Consider the following 21,278-nt stretch of genomic DNA (forward strand, 5'->3'; position numbering starts at 1 on the left):
ATATACAAAACACCCATCATTCATTTGCATCTTTCACCATAGAGATGTCTGTGCTGGTATTTGACTAAAGCTTGGTTTATACTTGCAGCGTCCACATGTGCCTGTAATTTTTAGGCAGAGCAGAACTACTGTAAATAAAAGTCAAAAGCACCATTTTTTTGCATACACAGTTGCAGCTTCTCTGTTTTTCAATACAATAAAATGTAATGAATTTTTATATAAAAATCCAGGTTTTTGTAACCTGGTTAAAACCAGACCATTCTCAGTAGTAACGGATATATGGTCTGGCAAAGCTTCATTAATAACTCATTTCCAAAGGGGCGTTACCAACGGACGTCGCTCAAATGCCTTCGTGTAAAGCCATATGCTGCGTCCCAATTCGCCCAAAAAAGTCTGTACTCTTTTTGTGAAGAAAAGGTATTTACTTTTGAATGTGTAGCAAAAAAGTGGGCAAGCTTTGGGACATACTACTTCGTCATCTTTATCGGACGGATCTGTCGCATGCATCCTGTCACTAAAATCAAAAAAAAAAAAAAAGAATAATGAACTAATAAAAGTTAAAATCCTCTATTAAATCTAATATATTTCCTACCATTTCAGAGAGAAATGTAGTAGCACATTCATCTGCCAGTGGGTCTTTCATGGAGACTGTCCTCATATGTTTGCAATTTGAATATAATAATGCATTTAAAAGTTGGTGCGCTTCACCAACGGACGTCGCTCAAATGCCTCTGGGCGCAATTGGATAGACCTAAAACCAATCAGAGCGATTATCATCGTGTAAAGCTGGCCTCAACGTTTCTGATTGGTGCCTCGATTTGGACGGATTAGAAATCGGCTTAAATGGGCTCTTTGCCAGACTTACTTGCAGAGCAAATCTAAATTTGCCGGAAGTTTGTCTGAGTTTTCCCAGGCTAAGGTTTTTGAACAGTTTGGTAGTTTTATACAGAGCAAAAATTCATTCATTCCCACAAAAGATTTATTCTATCTAACAGAGAACACTGCTCTAGACCTGCCTAAAACACATTGATCAATGTCCAGATATTACATCCGCAAAAGTCTACATAACATTTTGAAATATTAGCATAATGCCCAGCCAAAGAAAGAAGGCGAGGCTTTAGAGAATTGTAGTGTTGTTGCCATGTCGTGGCATTCCAATGTAGGTTCCGAACGATCCGCTTGATCATCCGCATTTTCAGAATCTGACTCTGGCTCTAACTGATATGGTAAAGCCTACGACATTATTAACTGGTTGTGTTTACAAAGACTTCAGAAGCCTGGGAAGCTGAAACTCGTGATTATGGTAAGGGGTGTTACATATACGATACACACTTGAGGTGTTTGGCCAATCACAACGCAGTGGGTCATCTGGCCAATCAGAGTGCCCTTGGCTTTTCATAAGGATGGTCTTTGTAAAAAACGGAAATCAATCAGTCAGACTGGGAATAGAGGTGCTGCAATGTGCAGTAAGTGTAACATTTTCCTGAAGAACTAAAAGCATTAATGCGGACTATAATGCCCTTCGAGTCATCAAAATACCAATAGAAGCCATACTATATGAAAATGGAATGCAATTTTGACATCATATGCTTAAGAAATTGATTACCACATAGTTTATTCCAAAAATGCACTATAAACATTTCTGTACTTCATCAAAAAGCACCAGAACTCACTGCACACATTCAAACTCAGATTCTGGCCTTGTTTTTGTTTTGGAGAGCTATCTGGCTGCAGACCAGCAGAGCTGATGTTGTCTGGTACATTGAGAGCTCCAGTATTAAAGGTTGTAGAGAGAAAAGTGAGATAGCCAGACAAGAGAAAATAAGCAAGGGATAGAGAGAGGAGGATTGGGGATTAGAGGAATAGAACCGATACAATGACTGACAGAGGAGAGGGGGATTTGAGGAAAAAAGACCATCAGACTCCACAGCGCTCACAGGAAGTGGAAGCCAAGCGCCAGATCTCTCAGCGCTGTGAACCATGATGGGCTGCAGATTAGAGAGGGTACAAAGAGAGAGCAAACACCAAAGCACACATATACCCACTATAGATAGCTAAATATCAGCAAATTATCTTCAAAAAAACATTCTTAACATTTCTATCACAAAGACTCAAAAACTAAAAAACACAATCAATCATTCCAGGCATGAAAATTGTGTTTAGTCGGCAGATATCAGAGGTGGGCACAGACAGCGTACTACACATACCAGGCTTAAATGCGATGAGACAGGATCTATTGGTGCATGTGCCCTCCGGGAATATCATGATCTGGAAACAGGCCAAAGTCAGAGGAGAAATACCTCAGTACTGCTCTAACTCACAAAATCATGATACAAAGTGGCCCACAAATGTGTTTGGACACTTAAACTGTACGAATGTCATTACGTTAGATGCAAAATATCAGATGTTTATGCGTGTTTGTGTGGTACCTGAGGCCATTTGCCATCAGAACACGCTCGGCGTTTGATCTCCTCAACGGTCTTCCTCCGAGAGTCCTGATCAGAGCGTGACACAAACACAGGCCGAATGAACTTGATAAGAGCTAAAATGGAGAAAGAGTGGAGGGTGGGGCAAATGAGAGAATAGAGGGTCACAGAGAGAGAGCAATAATATATATATATATATATATATATAATTTTTTTTTTTTTTGTGACAAAAGGGAGACCTAAAAAGTAGGCAAGTAAAATCTTGCAAAATGCTAAGAGTATAAATTGAGATTTTATATAAACAATAATTAATAGGCCCAAAGCACAAACAAATGTCAGATAGTTTTCTTAACTATCTTTCCTTCCAAAAACATTTTAAAAAATCTTTCTGACCACAAACTTTTGAACAGCAGAGTAACGCTTAACATAAAGAGGGAAAAAAATTCTCTTATCATATCTCATTTACATTTACATTTATCAGGCGCTTTTGTCTCAAGCAACTTGCAAATGAGAAGAACAATAAAGCAGTTGAACCAAACTACTGTTGAAGTTAATCCCAACTGAACAAAAGAGAAACAATATCTAAGTGCTGTTACAAGTCCCAGTTAGTCAAGTACAGTACACATTTCAATTTGTCAGATGCAAAAGCTTTAAGGTGAACTAAACAAACCAAAGAGTTTAAATATTTGTCTAGTCATATTTTTAAAAACTTACTGCCCCAGACTGGAATGTCTTTACTCTCTGCCTTCATCACTATTGACGCCATTGTCATGGTGACAGGGATGGCATCAAAATAGGATGAGTGAGGGGCCATCGTGAGGATGGGTGCTTCACTGGGCAAAGCCGGCCGTCCCTTTACACGGACCCAGTGAAACCCTCCGGAAAACCACATGGCTCTCATGATGGCCTTTAAGGCCAGATCTACCAGCCTGGAGAGAGAGAGAAACAAGCAAAAGGGAAGACAGGGTTAGTAGGAGAATATTATCATCTGCTTCCTGACATTGTGGGGCAATTCAATTGTCTTCACATACAACTGACTGTAGTACACCTCATTTAGCAGTCAACATGAAACTGCATTGCAAACAATTACAACAACAAAAAAAAACTGAAAAAGAGTATATTACAACATGTATAAAGAAAGGCCTAATTAGGATTAATTCATGTTTTACTGTACGTTTTTTGTTTTCACAGGCTAGGTTGATATTTTAACTGTTGGGATGTTGAAAAATGCGTGCCTTTAGAGGAGGCTGAAAATTGTGTTAAGCCTTAGCTTTCTACATGGACTTCAAGCTAAATATTACCAGTCCAGCACTAGAAACACTGCTGGCTCATGAACACACTGAAACACTCTCACGCACACATGCACACCCTCTTAAACATGCACAGTAGCGAAATGCGTCGTTTCGTGACCTGTGCCTTTCCAGTATTGGTAATTGAGCATTCCTGTTCAAACTTTCACTGTTGACAAAGACAAAAACTTTTCCTCTCCACACCTCACAAGAACAAACTTGCGCACAATGGGATACAGAAAGACACATACTACTGACATACAAACAGACAGTGAGAGAATATAAAAAGCCCTGTTGGAAGCTATCAGGTGATAGTGGAATGGAGACTGTGTGAATGGAGCAGTGTGACGTGACTCCGTGTGTGTGAGTAGGTGTGCCACACATACGTCATACAATACACCTCTCTTATTTTTAGCAGTTTAAAATTGTGAGAAAGAGCGAGCTTTCAAATATCTGAGAATATTTAGACTACTGCTTTGTTCCAAACCCTAGTAATCATCCATGTTGGCAGCAAGCTTCTAACCAATGGATCCTCACAAGTGACTGAATTGAAACATTGTACATGGTAAGCAACTGCAGTAATGCTCATTCGCGCACACACCACATAATGCTCACCACATGATCTCAACAGACTCACTCAGTTAATTCCAAGAGTTTGATGTTAACAGCTAGCTTTTTAAGTGTCTCAACCACAATGGACCCCAATGATACTGAATTAAAACACTACAGATGTGCAGCGAATGCATTAAAACTCATACGGCACTCCTAATGTGAAGCAAAGTTTTTATTAATACAGTTAACACAATTAAAATCCAAAACATTTTAATTAATTAAAAAGAAAAACTGACATACTGTACGTGTAACTGGGAAAACCTAAAACAAAACTAAAATACATATTCATGACTCTAAAGCTAAAATAAAGGCCACAAATTAATTTTAGATGTTGATACATTACACAACGTGAAACCTTTACAACCTGCCTACTTTAAACACAACAATGCAAACAAAACAAAAACTAACAATGATAGTGTGGAAACTAATACAAAAAAATAACCCTGACGTAAAGCACATGAGAGATTTGACTATGGCACAGTGTATTCCAAAGTTGCGTCAGAAAACACACTCTTTGGAAGATCACTAGGGCTTGAAAGATCTTAAAGGTCTTTTCACCTTACTTGCTTGCTAGTGGTTACTAAGGGTTTAAGAAAATATTGATATATAATGTGATATGCATATACTGTAAATGTGAATGCAGATTCCACGGTTTTGATTAAATAATCGTTTTTTTTGCTCAGGTTTTATGTTCTTTTTATGACAGTTTTTAAAATGAGATCTTCCTAAAAAAAAAAATAAAAAAAAAGAAATATTGCAATACTATATTATCTTTCTTACAGAATTGCAATATACCATATTGTAACCCCTGTATCGTGATACATATCGTATCGCCAGATTCTTTGTGATACACACCCCTAGTAGTTAACTGACTGCAGTTTATCAAGAAGTGAAGCATGCAACCGTCTGCACTCGCATTGGCTACTCATTTGAATATGCCAACAGTTGCTGTAGCTCATGTCGACTCAAATCCTCTCGTTGAAAAATGAATTGCAGTTTGAATGGCTCTGTTGGCCTGTTTTAGCAGTGTAGTCTCATGCAGAGGGCAGAAATGTAGAGGCAGTGTAATGTTCCCGAACTCTCACATCCGATTAACATTTCTGATCTGTTACTCACCCCCTCCACCAGGATAGTGGTTCAACTGCATCCTCAGAACGGCCAACGGTAGCCACGAACGCAAAGGGCCAGGCCAGCAACATCATGAACGCAGCAAAGAGCAGGCGGACAGGGAACAGTGTCACAGACATCACAGCTATCTGTGAGAGAGAGAGAAAGAGCGTGTTAGAGGTAACCAGAGGTTAAAATCCTGAATATTTTCATGTTGATCCAGAATTTGCCAGGATAGCTTTCAAACAGTGCCGTGGAGCTGGAGAACACAGAAATTGTGTGGCATGAGGGTCATTTACGAAAAGAGATGGGAAACAAAAATATGCAGTGAGACCATACTGCATTTTGCTATGCTGTGCAAAACCTAGACATAGAGAGACTGGCCTGGAGAACATTAACATTTAGACTACTCAGCCCTAGTTAACTGACAGACAGGCCAATAGTTCCAAACTCACATTCGGCTCTAAGCAAAACCATCGAGATTTCAAAGAAAGATAGTTGATGTAATGGCTACATTAAGAGACCTAGTGTTTGAAATGCTTGAGAACAAAAGTATCAAGATTTTTGTTTCATGACTTTAAGAGATAGGCCTAGATTATTTGCAGTTAATGATCTTAAGTTTAGTTCAAACAGAGCTGACTATAAAGAATGAAGAACCCTGGGGCTTCATTTATAAAATGCATGTATGAACAATTTTGATGATAAATTCCATGGATTTGATCCAACATTAAAAGTATCAAATCAATTCTGAGGACTTGTGATGCAATTGCAAATAAGTCACCAAACACATTGCAATATTCTATTATATCTGTGTATCATTTTTAGGAGCTAGGAGATGGCATTTATGAGACATTAAACACACATCTTTGGAGAAAAGAAAAAAACATTTTACAATATTAAAAGAAATCATAAAACATTAATTAAACCGTTTTATGAATTCATTTGATTATTTTTTTTATATTATTTCTGTTCGATCACAACACACAGAATCCAGAAATATTAGGCTATACAGAATTTAGGGGGGGGGGGGGGGGGGGGGAATCTTATTACTGTTAAAATTCTAATAAATTGTTAAATTTGTATAGATTTTATTGATTATATGTGCTTTTTCATTTAATTCAAAATTAATTAAATAGTAAAAATGAATACTCAAAACTGAGGAAAGGGTATTTAATTGGACCCAAATATAGTCTAGTATTTCAAAATGTGGATTTAGAAAAAAAGAATGTGTGTGTACTAACATTTTATACATAGCAAACAGAAACATTTTACATTAGCATGATTCGAGACAACTGATTTCTATAAAGTTTACAATAACATAAAATCCAATTATGTTTTTGCAATGCCAGAATTAAATGCATATGGTGAGCCATTCATGACTGCACTAACCACTAACAACCATTAGCTCAGAGCACAAGGACATCACATGTCACGCTTCTATAGGCAAATCAGGAAAACAAGATCCCATAAGAAGGACATAAGAGGGAACAGGATTTGAGGAAGAGATAAATTTCAACTGATGTTAGATGCTTCTCCCATGAGAAAGGCCAAGGGTTTTTAAAAGCAGAAGAAAGAGAGATCATAGTATCTGATATGGACTTTACACAAAAGCATTGCACTGTAATAGTTTTATCCTGCAAACTCAATTCAATGTTCCTGAATATCCTGTGTCTGATCACACACAACTTCATGTAGTTTACCAGGCTTTTCTCAACTGTACACTGTCTACTGTACTGATACAATACATCATCGGAGGAGCAAGATTAGGTTTGCATCAGCGTTTCTAATGACCTCTTGACCACAGATATCTCATGTTCCCATCAATGGTTTACATCTAAAGACCTCAGCTCACAATGATAAGCAGAAGTTTGTGCTTAAACACTAATTTTCTGTTGACGTTCATGTAACATTTGGGATCCCAGAGACTCTAATGCTGTACATATAAAATGAATAATAATAATAATAATAATAATAATAAATGAATAATTTTCGCTTCAATTTTTTTTATGTTCCTCTGACCCAAACAAACTCAGTAGAGATATATCATTGAAGCTTCAACACTGTTTAACCACAAAGCAGCTGTGCACTTAAAAAAAGTAATTATTATCTTGTCCAGAAATGTGTCTTCAGTTTGAGGTATATTTGACTCAGGCAAAAATATTTTGTAAAAATATGCAATAAGACATCAAAAAGATATCAAAATAAACAACTGGAAAAGTGTGTGAAACTAAATTTTGTATACATTTATATGCAGTAAATAAAACCTTTTTTATCCCCAAGAAGAACACTATGTTATTAATTAATTAGTTCCCATAAGGGAAATTCATCAGTTTCAACCTGATACCACCAATATATATGAAATACCTTTTCCTCCTCATACATATAAAATTGCTTGCTCTTGGGGTCTTTCAATTCAATTTCCAAACAAGAGGGTTAAACTGGGTTCATTCTGGAGTATATTTCATGTAATAATTCATTACTAGGGCTGGGTATCGATTCAGATGTTACAATTAGATTCGATTTCGATTCGCAAGCTCTCAATTCGATTTGATTTCGATTCTCGATTCGATTTCGATTTCAATTCTAAATTCGATTTCGATTCCACTCAATGAATATAGATTTAATACAAATCATATATTTATAAAAAATAAAAAAAAAGAACATTGAACATAAGTTTACAAGTGGTTAATTAATAAAAAGAAATTAAGAGCTACAAACCTGTATATTAAACTTTTTTATTTTAGGTACATTAAAACAGATCCCAACTCTATATTTCAAATGCATACAATGAATAGACAGGATTTTGATGCAAGATGAAAAATTGCTGCTGAAAATTGGACAAGTCGGAACAGTCGCATGCCTTGATCAAACAGGTTAATAACAATCCTCACATAAACCCATTTAAAAAAAACTTGCATATCATATTTTCCTGTGCCCTTCCTGTCTAACAGGTAGGACATATACAGAAATTGAATAAAGTTATCAAACAGTCTGCGATGCATTAATTATAAAGTATATATAGACTAATCCTTATTAAAGTTACAAAAGTTCTTTAGTCAAGAGCAGTGAGTGTTTTTCTCTGTTCTCTTTGTTCTTTGATTCGCTGCCGCAGCCGCTGCTGACAGAGACGCGGATCTCACACGTGCCTCATTCTCTCACGAGTCACAACTCTTCACGTTCATCATAAGACTGCTCTTATGTTATGAAGATACTCGACAAAAAGACATTTTGGGATAATTGTGTGTGTTATTGTTCGTTCAAGCGCGAAAGAGAACTGTATTCTGGGCTGTCTTGTGCGCACTTCTGTGTGTCACAGTCAGGACATTCACTGGCAGCGAGCTCTTTTTTTGTCTTGTCGCGCATGAATGGTTTAAAAACATTTGCATGAATAAGAGCGGGATCATGTAACACTAGCCAAAGGATGACAAAAATTAACAGATGCTGCGTTAATTGCGTTAACAGCCCAAATTTGTTTATTTCATATAAAATCACAGCATTTTGCGTCATATAATTGCGTAGGCTTGACATCACGATTGAGATATGATTAATCGTGCAGCACTAGTTGAGGTTATTTTATGATTAAGATAAAACAAACAAAATCTCACAGCATTAGCTATAAAATGGAGTTTGCAAGCCTATGAACAGTGGAGGAAAACTAATACTGGCTTTTGGGTAATAGCTAAATAATTATGGAAAAAAATATGGTTTGAGAATCGATTTTGAATCGACCACATTTTAAAAAACGATAAATCGAAAAATCAATTTTTTTGCCCAGCCCTATTCGTTACATGTATTTATTACATGGCTTGGTTGAATTCTAATGTAGAATGCGGTATGTATGGGGATGATTAGGAGGCCATGACGGACAGGGGCCAATGGGCAAATTTGGCCAGGATGCCAGGGTTACAACCCCTACTCCTCCTACGAAGGACATCTTGGGATTTTTAACGACCACAGAGAGTCAGGACCTCGGTTTAATGTCTCATCTGGACGGTGCTTTTTGACAGTATAGTGTCCCCGTCACTGTACTGGGTTCAGTTCTCGTGAGAGCACAAGTTGAATTTGCTCAGCGAGTTTACTCTGGCGTCGAGTAATGATGCACATTAAATATGCCCTTGTAGCCGAGCTGCACCAATCACATTGGGTTATCTGATATAGGCATGCCAGAGGCGAGCTAAACAGATGACGACAGCGCTGTGACGTCTAAGTCATTAATAAACATTGCAAGACGGCTATGGATGAACACCAGTTGTTTGAAACGGCTTTGGCCGCTACGATGAACGAGTTAGACTTGGCTTTTTATCTAAAAGAGGAACAGAAGACAGCGCTCGAATCGTTCCTTTGCTAGAAGGGCGTTTTTGCCGACCAGATAAGGCAAGAGTCAAATCTACCAGTTAGCTCTGCTGGTAGCTAAGCGTATGGGGCTTGTTGTGATTGGTCGCAGTGTTATCCAATTGCGAGCAGTGAGATTTTCAAATGCATGCTTGGTGCCGCCCCTCGAGCTGGCCGATTTTCATTAGTCGATGCCAGACCATTAAAGGGTTAGTTCACCCAAAAATGAAAATTCTGTCAGTAATTACTCACCCACATGTTGTTCCAAAAAAAAAAAAACGACTTTATTCCACTATTCATTTCCTTCTCTCTGGGCCTCGAGTTATTTCACGTAGTGTTTTAACGCAGCGCGTCTGTGTTGTACGCCACACGCATCACACACATGACCAGCGTCGGCCAATAGTGAGCCTACGTGGTGACGTGCAACACAGACGCGCTGCGTTAAAACACTACGTGAAAAAACTCGAGGCTCAGAGAGAAGGAAATGAATAGTGGAATAAAGTCGTTATTTTTGTTTTGTTTTTGCGCACAAAAAGTATTCTCGTCGCTTTATAAACTTAAGATTGAGCCACTGTAGTCACTTGGACTATATTAACGATCTCTTTAATAACTTTTCTGGGCCAGCAAGTTTCAGTCCCTTAGAAGCCTATGGAGGAATGAGACAGCTCTCAGATTTAATCAAAAATATCTTAATTTGTGTTCCGAAGATGAACGAAGGTCTTACGGGGTTGGAACAACATGAGGGTGAGTAATTACTGACAGAATTTTCGTTTTTGGGTGAACTAACCCTTTAATCTTTCAGATTTAGGTCTGGATTTCCAGGCTACTGGGGCGTTAGGACCCACACAGACCACAGGGTGAGCACCCCCTACTGGCCTCACTAACACCTCATCCAGCAGCAACCTGGTTTTCTCAGGAAGTTTCCCATCCAGGTACTAACCAGGCTCATGTTGTTTGCTTTAATTAAAAAAAAATAAACATGCAAAATAAAAAGATACTTAATTCAAAAAAAAAAAAAAGCTTCAACCAACTCCTAGATCTGAGAACACATAATACAGTTTAGAGGGCTAAATCAGCACGTTGAGAACCAATCTTGTTGAAGCTTGGAGTAAAAGAAATATATGGACAAAAACTTTGTTGATTGCAGCTAAAAGCTAATTGAGTTTTTTTTTTTTTTTTTTACTGTAGCAAGAACCAATGACAAAGTAGAAGACAGGAACGAGCTCACATTAAGACCCGGAATGGTTAATGAATATTTAATCTGCCTGAGAGTATGTGCTTCCAATTTCCAAGAAAAATCGACTGTGACACGTGACACGAAAAGCGTGAGTTTCTTGACCACTGCTTCATTTGTTGAGCCTAAAATAAGGTTATTCCTGTGTGTCTCTCATTCACAAACAACGAATTTGTAAAATGACACCCATCTTGTTAAATTTACTAGCAGTTAGCTATGACACAACGGGCTTAGGTTGTCATCGTGAGATCAGAGCTGGAGCGGAGCGTCTCTCTGAGAGTGGTGATTAAAAGTGGATGGGCTCACGCGTCGCCTCCATTAGGAGGAGATGAACTGCGTGGCTGGTTTAGTATTTATATATTTATCTAGAGCTGCTGTCAACTCCTGCAGTCTGCCCTGACAGAAAGATTAAACTGAGCTAGAGGCTGAGGCAATGGCTCTCTTGGGAAAGGGAGGGAGCAGCAGAGAGCTAGAAGGAGCTAGTGTAAAATGTATTATAAGTGAAAGACTACATACAAAAGCACTTATTCCCTATGGGATTTTAAAAAAATATACAAAAAAATTAACACATACTTACTTCTCAAACAGAAGAAAGAGCTAAAATCATTTGCTGAGAACAAGAATTATAACCCGGTCTCGACCTTCCCCACCCCAACCCACTGTATAATGTCCCAGGAGTGAGAAGCGCAGCCCTGATCCCAGCCTATAGGGTCCTGTTAACAGCCTCCCCCTCATGTCTACTCTCCATCTGCTTCAGCCTGAGGGAGGACGAGGGGGATGTGCTGGTTAAGAAGCCCATCTTCACCCTAACCTGCATCTGATGCTTTTAGCAGCGCTGTAAAAGAGCAGGCGGACGATGCTTGTGTCTTTGAGAAGGGTTAAGAGCTACTTAGAGTCACAACGAAGCCCACGCAAGAGCCTCACCTCAAGGTTGTTAAGGTGTTATGAGTGGTTGCTATGGCTTTCTCAGGGTATTCTAGGTGGTTGCTTACTTGTCCGAGTAAAAAGAAACCACCCGTAAGGCCTTGGTATACTCATGGCAAACTTTTTTTTTTGCTCTTCGCTTGGGGGTAAAAAGAAGTTGAAAATACCTGAGCAGCGGTATACTGTTAGCAAACATCACGACACCACCCACAATGCTGAGAGCGCCGTTTAGATGAATATATTAATATACAAAATAAACACGACAAAATAAACACATGATGTGGATATGTTTGCACGAGCTCAGCAATTCAGCTCTCCCGTCAAGTCACATTGCAATCACATGAAGCCACATGCCAAAATACATAAATAGATAGGCCTACGTTTTTTTATGTAAATGTTAAACACGATTACTAACAATCAGTTCGGGGTCAGTAAGAATTTTACATGTTTTTTATAAAAGAAGTCTGCATTTATTTGATCAAAAATACAGTAAAATAGTAATATTGTGAAATATTATTACAATTTAAAATTACTTTTCTATTTGAATATATTTTAAAATGTAATTTATTCCTGTAATGGTAAAAAAATTATAATATTCTGCTTTGGTGCTCAAGAAACATTTCTTATTATTATCATCAATGTTGAAAACAGCAGCATTTATTTGAAATAAAAATCTTTTGCAACATTGTAAATGTCTTTATTGCCTCTTTTGATCAATTTAGTGCATCCTTGCAGAATAAAAGTCTTAATGTCATACAAATATTTACTGATCTTTCTGACATAATACAAAATGTTTATTTAAACTATATTTGCTCTATTTGCACTATATGTCTCATTATTAATCTGGTGTAATGAATGCTGAGAACAAATTCATTTTGAGAGAAGCATAGCCATATAAATTGAGACTTTTTTACTTAACGTATGCTCAAACCTGATCAACCACATTCATGTCAACAGACTTCACTTGTCCAACTATGTAATATAGGTAGGAGCTAAGCATTGTAGGAGCTTGAGGCCCTTACAAAACTCAATGACTCCCAGATGATCATTTAACTAAGCCAGAACCCAAATCTGCTTTGTAAACTATCACATTATACCAATAAAAAAGTGTGTGGAGACAAGACAGCAGGAAGCTGTTAGGTCTGTCTTGGTCAATTACACTTCTTGCCATGCCATCTCAATCATGCATGTTTACAAGGCAAATGACTACTAATGATTCTAGAGAGCATCAACTAAGATCAGTTCTCGCTGTGAGCACTTCACAGCCACTTACGGCTGAGGAGACCAAGCTCTTGCTTACTCCACATTCCCTTCGGATCACCATCAATCGTTATCTCTAACAATAGGGATACACCAATATGAACATTTTGGCCGATATCGCTAACCGACAATTCTTTATATTTGAAAGCCGATAACCGATATATTGGCTGATAAATCTAAATCTGATTTTGTATATAATTTGAGAGGCCTGATTACAGAAACAAAAGTCTCACCATTAAAAGCCACGTCCCAAGCACTTCAACATAAATCAAACAAAAAAAGTACAGTAGCCTAGTTTGAACCAGTGTAAGTACACTCCTATGGCCAACTTCCCCATATCGTGCATTCCTATCTAACAACTGGTGTATCCAAAATGGTCAATGTTTATGATAATGTCTATGACAATGTTTAAATAAAATGTCTTTATTTATATAATTTTTATCATACATTCATTTATGATTTATTGTTACTCGTTTATGATTATTCTATTTCATTTTATCAATGTAATACTGTTTGAGGATATGACTCTTATATTCAAATGTTCTGCAAAAGTTCCTATTTGACAAGATATATTTTGATAACGCATGTTGTTAGATATTGGACGCCTTCTAAGTACTGCATAAGTGACGATGTTCTCAGAATTTGTGATTTGTGATACTAAATGCACCTTTCCTGCAATAATATTTTGTAACGTAAGATTTGAAATGTGCAAGCTTTGCTTTCTTTTGTTTCAGAAGGTGTTAAAAACCACACCTCCTGCATCTATTTCTGTCTCTCTTGCAAGTTGCAAAGGTCACGACGACCTATCACGACCCTTTAGCAGGAAGACATATATTAATACTGACACAATGGATAATTCAGTTTGAGCTTTCTTATTAGACCAACAACATCGTAAAGTGAGATGTAAGTTTTTCCTACACTTACAGATATCTTCTGCTGCTTCTCCTGCTTCGTCTCTTTTACCCCTCCTTTCATTCTGCAAAGATCTTACTTATTTTGCCCTTCTTTCTCTATACTCTTATCTTCACAATCTTCATCTGTTAGGTACAATAATTTGGATTTTATTATAAACTTTTTACTTAATAAATTTGTTATTCCTAATTCAAATTTGATCTTGATATAATGCCTGGAATGGATCCCACTGTACCACAACATAAAGGCCTGTACACACCGGGACGAATATCGGCGCGCGTTATTCGCCAGCGTTTTTCAACGCGTTTTTTGTGTTCACACCCAAGCGTTTTTCGCTGACGATGAGCCGAGTGAACATGCAAATTCATTCCCTGACATTAGATGGCGCTTAATGTAAAACAGAAATACAATACCACTCCATAACAGTCTATACTCTGCAATACCACTCCATAACAGTTCTCTTTTAACAAGATTTTTGTAGTCGCTGTCGCGTTTGTCATATAGTTCTTTATTCCGACACCAACAGCTCTACATTCATCTTGCCTTGCATCTTCCTCGTCATTTCTTCCCGGCAGTGTCTGTCTATGGGCAGTGTAGACGCTACTTGGCGTATATCTTCTTCGCTGTTACGTATGTGTGCTCGGCAAGACCGTTTTGTGTTTGAGCGCCCCCAAGTTGTGTTTTACTGTAACTTCAGAAGCTCCAGACACGTGAGCAAAAGCGGCAATCTCATTGGTCGGATAGTTTTTGACGCGGCGCGTCAAACCAAAAAAACGAACCCGAGGCGTTTAAAAAAAAATTACGCTTTTACGCGTGGCGTTTTTACGCGTGGCGTCGGTGTGCACACTCACATTGGCGCCCTTTGTTTAGTCACGAGGCGTTAAACGTCGGCGAATATCGCGTGCGAAATTCGTCCCGGTGTGTACGGGCCTTAAGCCTTACGCTCACTGCAGGAAACACAATGAGCCTTACAATGAATACAGACACCGTAAAGTGAAGAAGCTCATGTTACAGCTAGAGCAGTTTCAGAGAATCTGAGGAATTCTGCTTGTCTTGACCATAGTTGCTCAAAGATACATTACGTAACTGTAAAAAAGCACTAAAGGAACACTTGTCGTGATGCGTGCATGAAGCAATGCCATCAAAAACAACAGAAACCCGAGTGAGCAAGAGTGGGTTTCCGTGATGGAGCATTCATGCAAATGTTTTTCCAAGCCTACTCATGATCTTTCTATTGGTCTTCATTGATTTTACCAGCTTGCCACTTTGACTGTCAGCAAGGCTAATAACATTTTCATGCCAATAGCTCTCTAGAACGGATGTCTGAATAAGTTTCCTCTCATTTACAAGAGACGGCAAAGAAAAGTAGGTGATACACCTACTTTCACAGATTTCCAATATGACAAGTAAATGCTATAAATAGATGTTGTGCTTTTTCATAGTGTTTCTAACCCTAAGGCCTATTAAAAAGATCTTGCATAATACCACAAAGGTCCATTTATCTTTGAGTCTGATGCATATGGAAATCAGGTGAATCATCACTGCCTATTTTGGATCCTTCAAACTGCTTTTTAAGAATGCTATATTAGAAAATAACAGTGGGCTAATGGAACCAAAAAGAGAGAGAGAGAGAGAGAGAGAGAGAGAGAGAGAGAGAGAGAGATCTCAGACACTGGACTATTTCCTAGTAACCAATTATCTGACCTCATCAGATTTATGAAATGTGACCGTACTTGTCCCCTTTCAAAGGGTCTATCTACCTGCTGAAATGTGAGGATAAGTGGATCTATTATCAAATCAGTGGCTCTGGTGGATTTCCTGCCTGATAGCAACTGATGTCTTTGTTTTCTATTCCCCACAAACAACAGGAAAAGCTGAGAAGATCGAGATGACAGTTAAACAGGGAGAGCAGGACAAACAGAAGTTGTGAACTTGTGATAGTATTTTCTTCCCTTTTATAGAAGTATATCCAAGTGAAACAGATTCTGGAATGAGAAAGTAAAATGTAGGACGAAACTTGAGATTGTCATTGGGAATTGATTGGATTGTAGGAAGTTTGGCATTGCTAACTAATTGACCCAGATATGAATGCCAGTTTGCAGTCAGTTGTGAAGGATTTTATACTAGATTGAGTCAAAACTCCATAGGAAACAAATAAGGGTAAATTTTACCCCCTCTATGCATTCTTGGGGTAGTGATTTAAAAAAAAAAAAAAATTTCCCCCATCTTATGAGCAAGAAATATGATAATTACATTAATGCGGGTGCGAAACAAGTTGTTTTAAAGAATTCATGAAATATTAAATAAAAAAATGTTTTCATTGATAATATATAAATAAAAAAAATAAATAAAAAAAATATTAATTTAAAATCACAGCATGCCAGGTCAATTTGACCCCCTACGCAAAAAAAGGTTTGCGGCCTGGTTGAGCTACTGCTATGTCAAAAATACACTTTTTTTCAACCGCTTTTCCAAAATGTTTGACCTACCTAAGGCTGATGAACTTAGGGTGGTTAAAATTTATTTTAAAGGGATACTTCAGGATTTAGCATTAAGCTTTGTATTAGTAGAAAACCTGTAGTATTTTCGAATTACCCTGCTTTCCACCCTCGTATCCCCCTGAGATGAGAGATTTATGCATTTTTTTGTCTGGAAAAAATCCTCAGATGACGCAAAAATCGTCATTTTGCGTCATCGGAGGATTTTCTGTCCAGAGGCTAAAGACTACAGCCAGTAGGAGGGGCTGTCCCGCATGTTTTCAACCCGCCCATAGAGGGTGGGATCTCACTCACAGAATGTACACATAGTTTCAGCCGTCTTTCTTTGGAAGCTAAGCTAGAAGGCTCTTGTTCTGTGGAGAAAGCCGAGTAGTAGGAGAAAGCTGAGTATTAGGGGTTACCATACTCTTTTTCCTGGACATGTCCGGCCGTCGAGATCGTCCAAAATGTCCGGGATTCGGCTTTTGCTTTCTGCAGTCGCCATTCATTGTTTACATGCACACCTTTTGTTTCAATCTAACTGAATTCATTCCGATTGGTGAATCTAAATGTAGTGTTTACATGAACGCTAAACAAGTGATCGGTTGATCTGCGTTTTAACATTGCTAAGAAAATTCCCGCTCCTCCGTGAGAGATAGCCTATGAGACCGGTGCGTCTCACACGCTCATCAGTAATCACGCCACCGGCCTCGCGCCGTTCTCCCGCGGCCCTCAGCCTCGTCCTGCTCGCCACAGTAAACATAATGAATGGCGACTGTAGAACGCAAAAGCCGAATCCCGGACATTTTGGGCGATCTCGATATCCCGGGCAAACTCGTCACGGAGACTCACTAGTAGCCTAACCTTGTTGTTTTCAACTGCGCTCTCTAACCGGTAGGCGTGGCTTGGGAGTGGCCTCGTAGAGCAGCGAAGCAAGTGCATTCTGGGAGTTGTTGTCTTTCATCCACATAAGCCAAAAAATACATTTTCTGGCTTTTCTCAGTCTAGAAAGCTCCAAATTCAAAAATGTCTTCACATTTCTTTTACATAATGTCCTATTTTAAATACACATTCATCTTTCCAGAGGTGAAGTATCCCTTTAAACACTGTTCCTGAACATTATAACCCCAACATTTATCTGTGTGCTGCACATTTTACGGAGGAGTGCTTCCATAACCTAAGAGAGTACAATGCAGGCTATGCACAAAAGCTTCTCCTAAAATGGAGCAGTTCCCACTTTGTCGGGACAATCTGTTGTTTGTGGATCACAATTTAAGTATGTCTTAGTATTTGTAGTTGCATTTTCTATTAACAGTTCCAATTATGAGTTTTATGTTGTTGCTACGGTGTAAACAAAGGGCAAAGCTGTTTGGCTCCGCTCGCCTGCCAGCCAACATTAGTGTTGATACAGTGTTTCTGTTGCTTTTGTAAGCTCTCACTTTTGTAAGATGGTTCACTGCCCCTTAGGAAAATGAACCATGATTTTGTGATCGATTAGGCCTACTGTTTGTATTACCATAGTTTCCCGAAAATTATCATGATTATTAAATGGTGGATAACATTGTATCCAAAATGTATAAGAAAAAAAGAGAAAAAAAACACATACCACTCTGAAATGTCCTGTGAAATCCATGCTTGGAAAGTCCGTGCATGAAATCAGTTCTGGACGATCCTCTTGTTAGTTAACATTCTTAAGTCTGAATCAGGCTTGAATTGGTTTGAAATTGATGGCATCCTTAATATTTACACCTGAGCAGATGAAACTCGTTTACGGTAAAGGGGCGTTACATTTCCGAACGCGCTTCTCCGCTAAGTGGTGCCAATTACAACACACTGGGCCAGCTAACCAATCACAGCAGCACATTGTGTATTTCAGAAGGAGGGGCTTCATCGAAACAGGAACTGTTCATCGAGTTCGAGTAGTGCACCCCAAAAAAAAAAATATCAAGACTTTGTAAAAGGGCATAATAGGACCCCTTTAAAGATTATGAGGGCATATTATTGTTTTTTTAAATAATGATGTGCAAGGGTGACGGATAAATCATTCATAATAAACACTGCAGCATTCTGTAAAAAAATAAAATAAATAATCGTCATGTTCATTTTGATTTCATGGTGACTTTAAATTAATAATATTGATTATATCGGTACAGCACCACCTGTCAATAGGGGGGATATATTAAGCTGCAAGTGAACAGTCAGTTCTTGAATTTCATGTGTTGGAAGCAGGATAAATGGACAAGCAAAAAGGTCTAAATGACTTCGACAAAGGACAAATAGTGATGGCTAGACAACTGGGTCAGAACATCTCCAAAATGGCAAGTCTTCTGGGGTGTTCCTGGTATGCAGTGGTTAGTACCTACCAAAAGTAGTGCAAGGAAGGACAGCCGGTGAACCGGTGTGAGGGTCATGGGCAACCAAGGCTCAACTCGCAGCGTTTCCATTACCCTTCAAATTGTGTAAATTGAACTTTGCGAATTGAAAATACGCCAAATGGAAACATGTCAATTTCACAAAAACTCCCATATATCGCAAAACGTTTTTTTTTTTTTTACTCGCATGAGGTGGATTTTCGGGCAATTCGAGCAATATTAAAGCAATATTTCGCAAAACTGCAATGGAAACCGTTTTTTTCGCATTTACAGGTCACCTGGCGTACGTAAAAGTCAATCATTCTTTAAAGAAGGTGCGGAAGGTTTGGACAGAAGAGACAGAGTTATTTTTTAAATATGGTCTGCAAATCATGCATCGCATTTGCATTAGTGACGGGCCGCAGGTTGAGAACTACTGACTGATCTGCTGCTAATGTCTTGGTGCCACAGGAGTCGGGACACATTCACAGGTCTTGTGGAGTCCATGACTCAAGCAGTTTTGGCAGCATAACGGGGACCTACACGATATTAGGCAGGTGGTTTTAATGTTGTGCCTGATCGTTGTATGGCACTATAAACTTTGATCTATGACCTGTATGGATCAGGCAACCTTAAACTACCCAAAAGTTTTTTTTTTAAACTTACTAAAAACACAAAACATCACAAACCCCATAATCACTTAGAATTGGATGGATACACATCCCATAATCATGCTTCAGTCAATCCATGCAGTTGGCTACAACAAATTAAAACAAGCTTAATATTCCCTTTTCAAGGCCAGCAAGGGCAAAAGCCTTTGGTAATATAACATATCAATAAAATATGAGAATATTAATCCACGTGCAGAGGGATTATTAATTTTACACTTTTGAAATTGCCTGATATTTCCAGGTTTTTCTAGGACAATGGTGACCCAGTGCCAGGAAATAACACTTTTCATGCAAGTGATATCAGAATACCAATGAAAAAAGATTGTCTGCACTAGTATGGGCATATTTGATTAAAGTTAGGAAAAGACAATAATCATCTTAGACCGCTTTGTGTGAGATTTAGATTATTAAAAATGCCTTTTTCTACATACCAGTGTGAGTTTGTTTATTTATTTAATTTCATTTTAGATTCCAGGAACTGGCTCCCTGGTTGCCCTGATCCCTTGTCAATTCTGATCTTACTACAGACCCAAACCCGGGTGGGCAGCCAGGCAAACATGACCAACACACACTCAGTGATTCATACTATAACAACAGGCTGTTCCACTACGGAAATACATTCTGGACAGCCTTGAAATAACGACAAACTGAGTAACAGAAACAACTGTAACTTATCTGTATTTCAAACAAGGTCTACAGGCTAAACCCGGATTCTTTTCGGTTCACTTTGAATTGCGCGTCAAACCCCATGTAACGTTAGATCAGCACTTTTGAATCTAACAATATAGATTTCACAACTGTAAAGAACAAACAAACATGCAACTGTATCCTAAGAATTAACGCAAGTAAAACAACAACTAATTCTGACATTTAACCTGCAGAGTATCTACACCTGCTTAAAGATTTTAACCAGTCTGTCGATTTGGGGACACTGAGGAAGATTTTCTGCATTTTTGGCAGATGACTCACGACGAGCATAAACAGACCACATCCAGCGTGCTGTAACGTGAAATAGCAACCATAACTCCTGCTAAACGTTTCACTCTTTCTCCAGCGTGTGTATTCAGTGAGAAGGAAAAATTTTAATCGTGGTTTATAGTTTACAGTTACTTTACCTTGAGTTTCTGCAGAGGAGTAAATCTCAACTCGTGTACGAAAGGGTTTTTGAAGTGTGCAGAAACGCCCGAGTCTCCTCCGTCCACCGCCGTGTGTAGTTTTCTGTTAGGGATCCTCATGCTGAAAGAGTAAACATGTATCTCTAAAAATAATAATAAAAGGAAAAGCAAATGCGTCCGCGCGGTGCTGCTCTTATATACTAAAGAACTTTTCTGATTGTCCTGGTCTTACGTGCGCTTCAAGTCGATTTTAAACAGCCAGCGTTCGGCTTCTCTTTTGACGCTGTCAACTCCTGTAATTTACCGAGCGGGCAGCATCATGCTCGTTTTAATTGTGCGCATGCGTGATAGACCCAAGTTCTGACATCATCCAAACACTGGATTTTTTTAACGATATGGACTGGAGGATGTGTTATTTGAACAATTAATTGGTCTACTCATCCTTGTTTTTGGTATAATTAGTGTTTTTTCCCCCGTTTTTTTTTTTTTTTTAACTGACAGTAGGGCTACAGCTGAAAATAAACAAAGAACTAAAAACAACAAGGCACTCTCGGTGCTTTTCATAACA

The 21,278-nt window shown here is 38.4% G+C and overlaps 1 protein-coding gene across 1 annotated transcript in view; it reads right to left on the minus strand.

The window, feature by feature from the left end:
* The window catches only part of lpcat1 (lysophosphatidylcholine acyltransferase 1), a 34,954-nt gene extending 13,908 nt beyond the window's left edge, over positions 1-21,046 (minus strand). Inside the window, exons 1-5 of the mRNA XM_082185298.1 lie at positions 20,711-21,046; positions 5,444-5,583; positions 3,141-3,355; positions 2,430-2,542; positions 2,208-2,268 (exon numbers count right to left, since the gene is read on the minus strand). Of these exons, the coding sequence (XP_082041424.1) occupies positions 2,208-2,268; positions 2,430-2,542; positions 3,141-3,355; positions 5,444-5,583; positions 20,711-20,830 (649 nt within the window). The 5' untranslated portion in view covers positions 20,831-21,046. The remainder of the gene's footprint in view (positions 1-2,207; positions 2,269-2,429; positions 2,543-3,140; positions 3,356-5,443; positions 5,584-20,710) is intronic.
* Between the last annotated feature and the right edge of the window lie 232 nt (positions 21,047-21,278).

Source organism: Leuciscus leuciscus, assembly GCF_965113295.1.
Source record: "Leuciscus leuciscus genome assembly, chromosome: 12".
Lineage (NCBI taxonomy): Eukaryota > Metazoa > Chordata > Actinopteri > Cypriniformes > Leuciscidae > Leuciscus > Leuciscus leuciscus.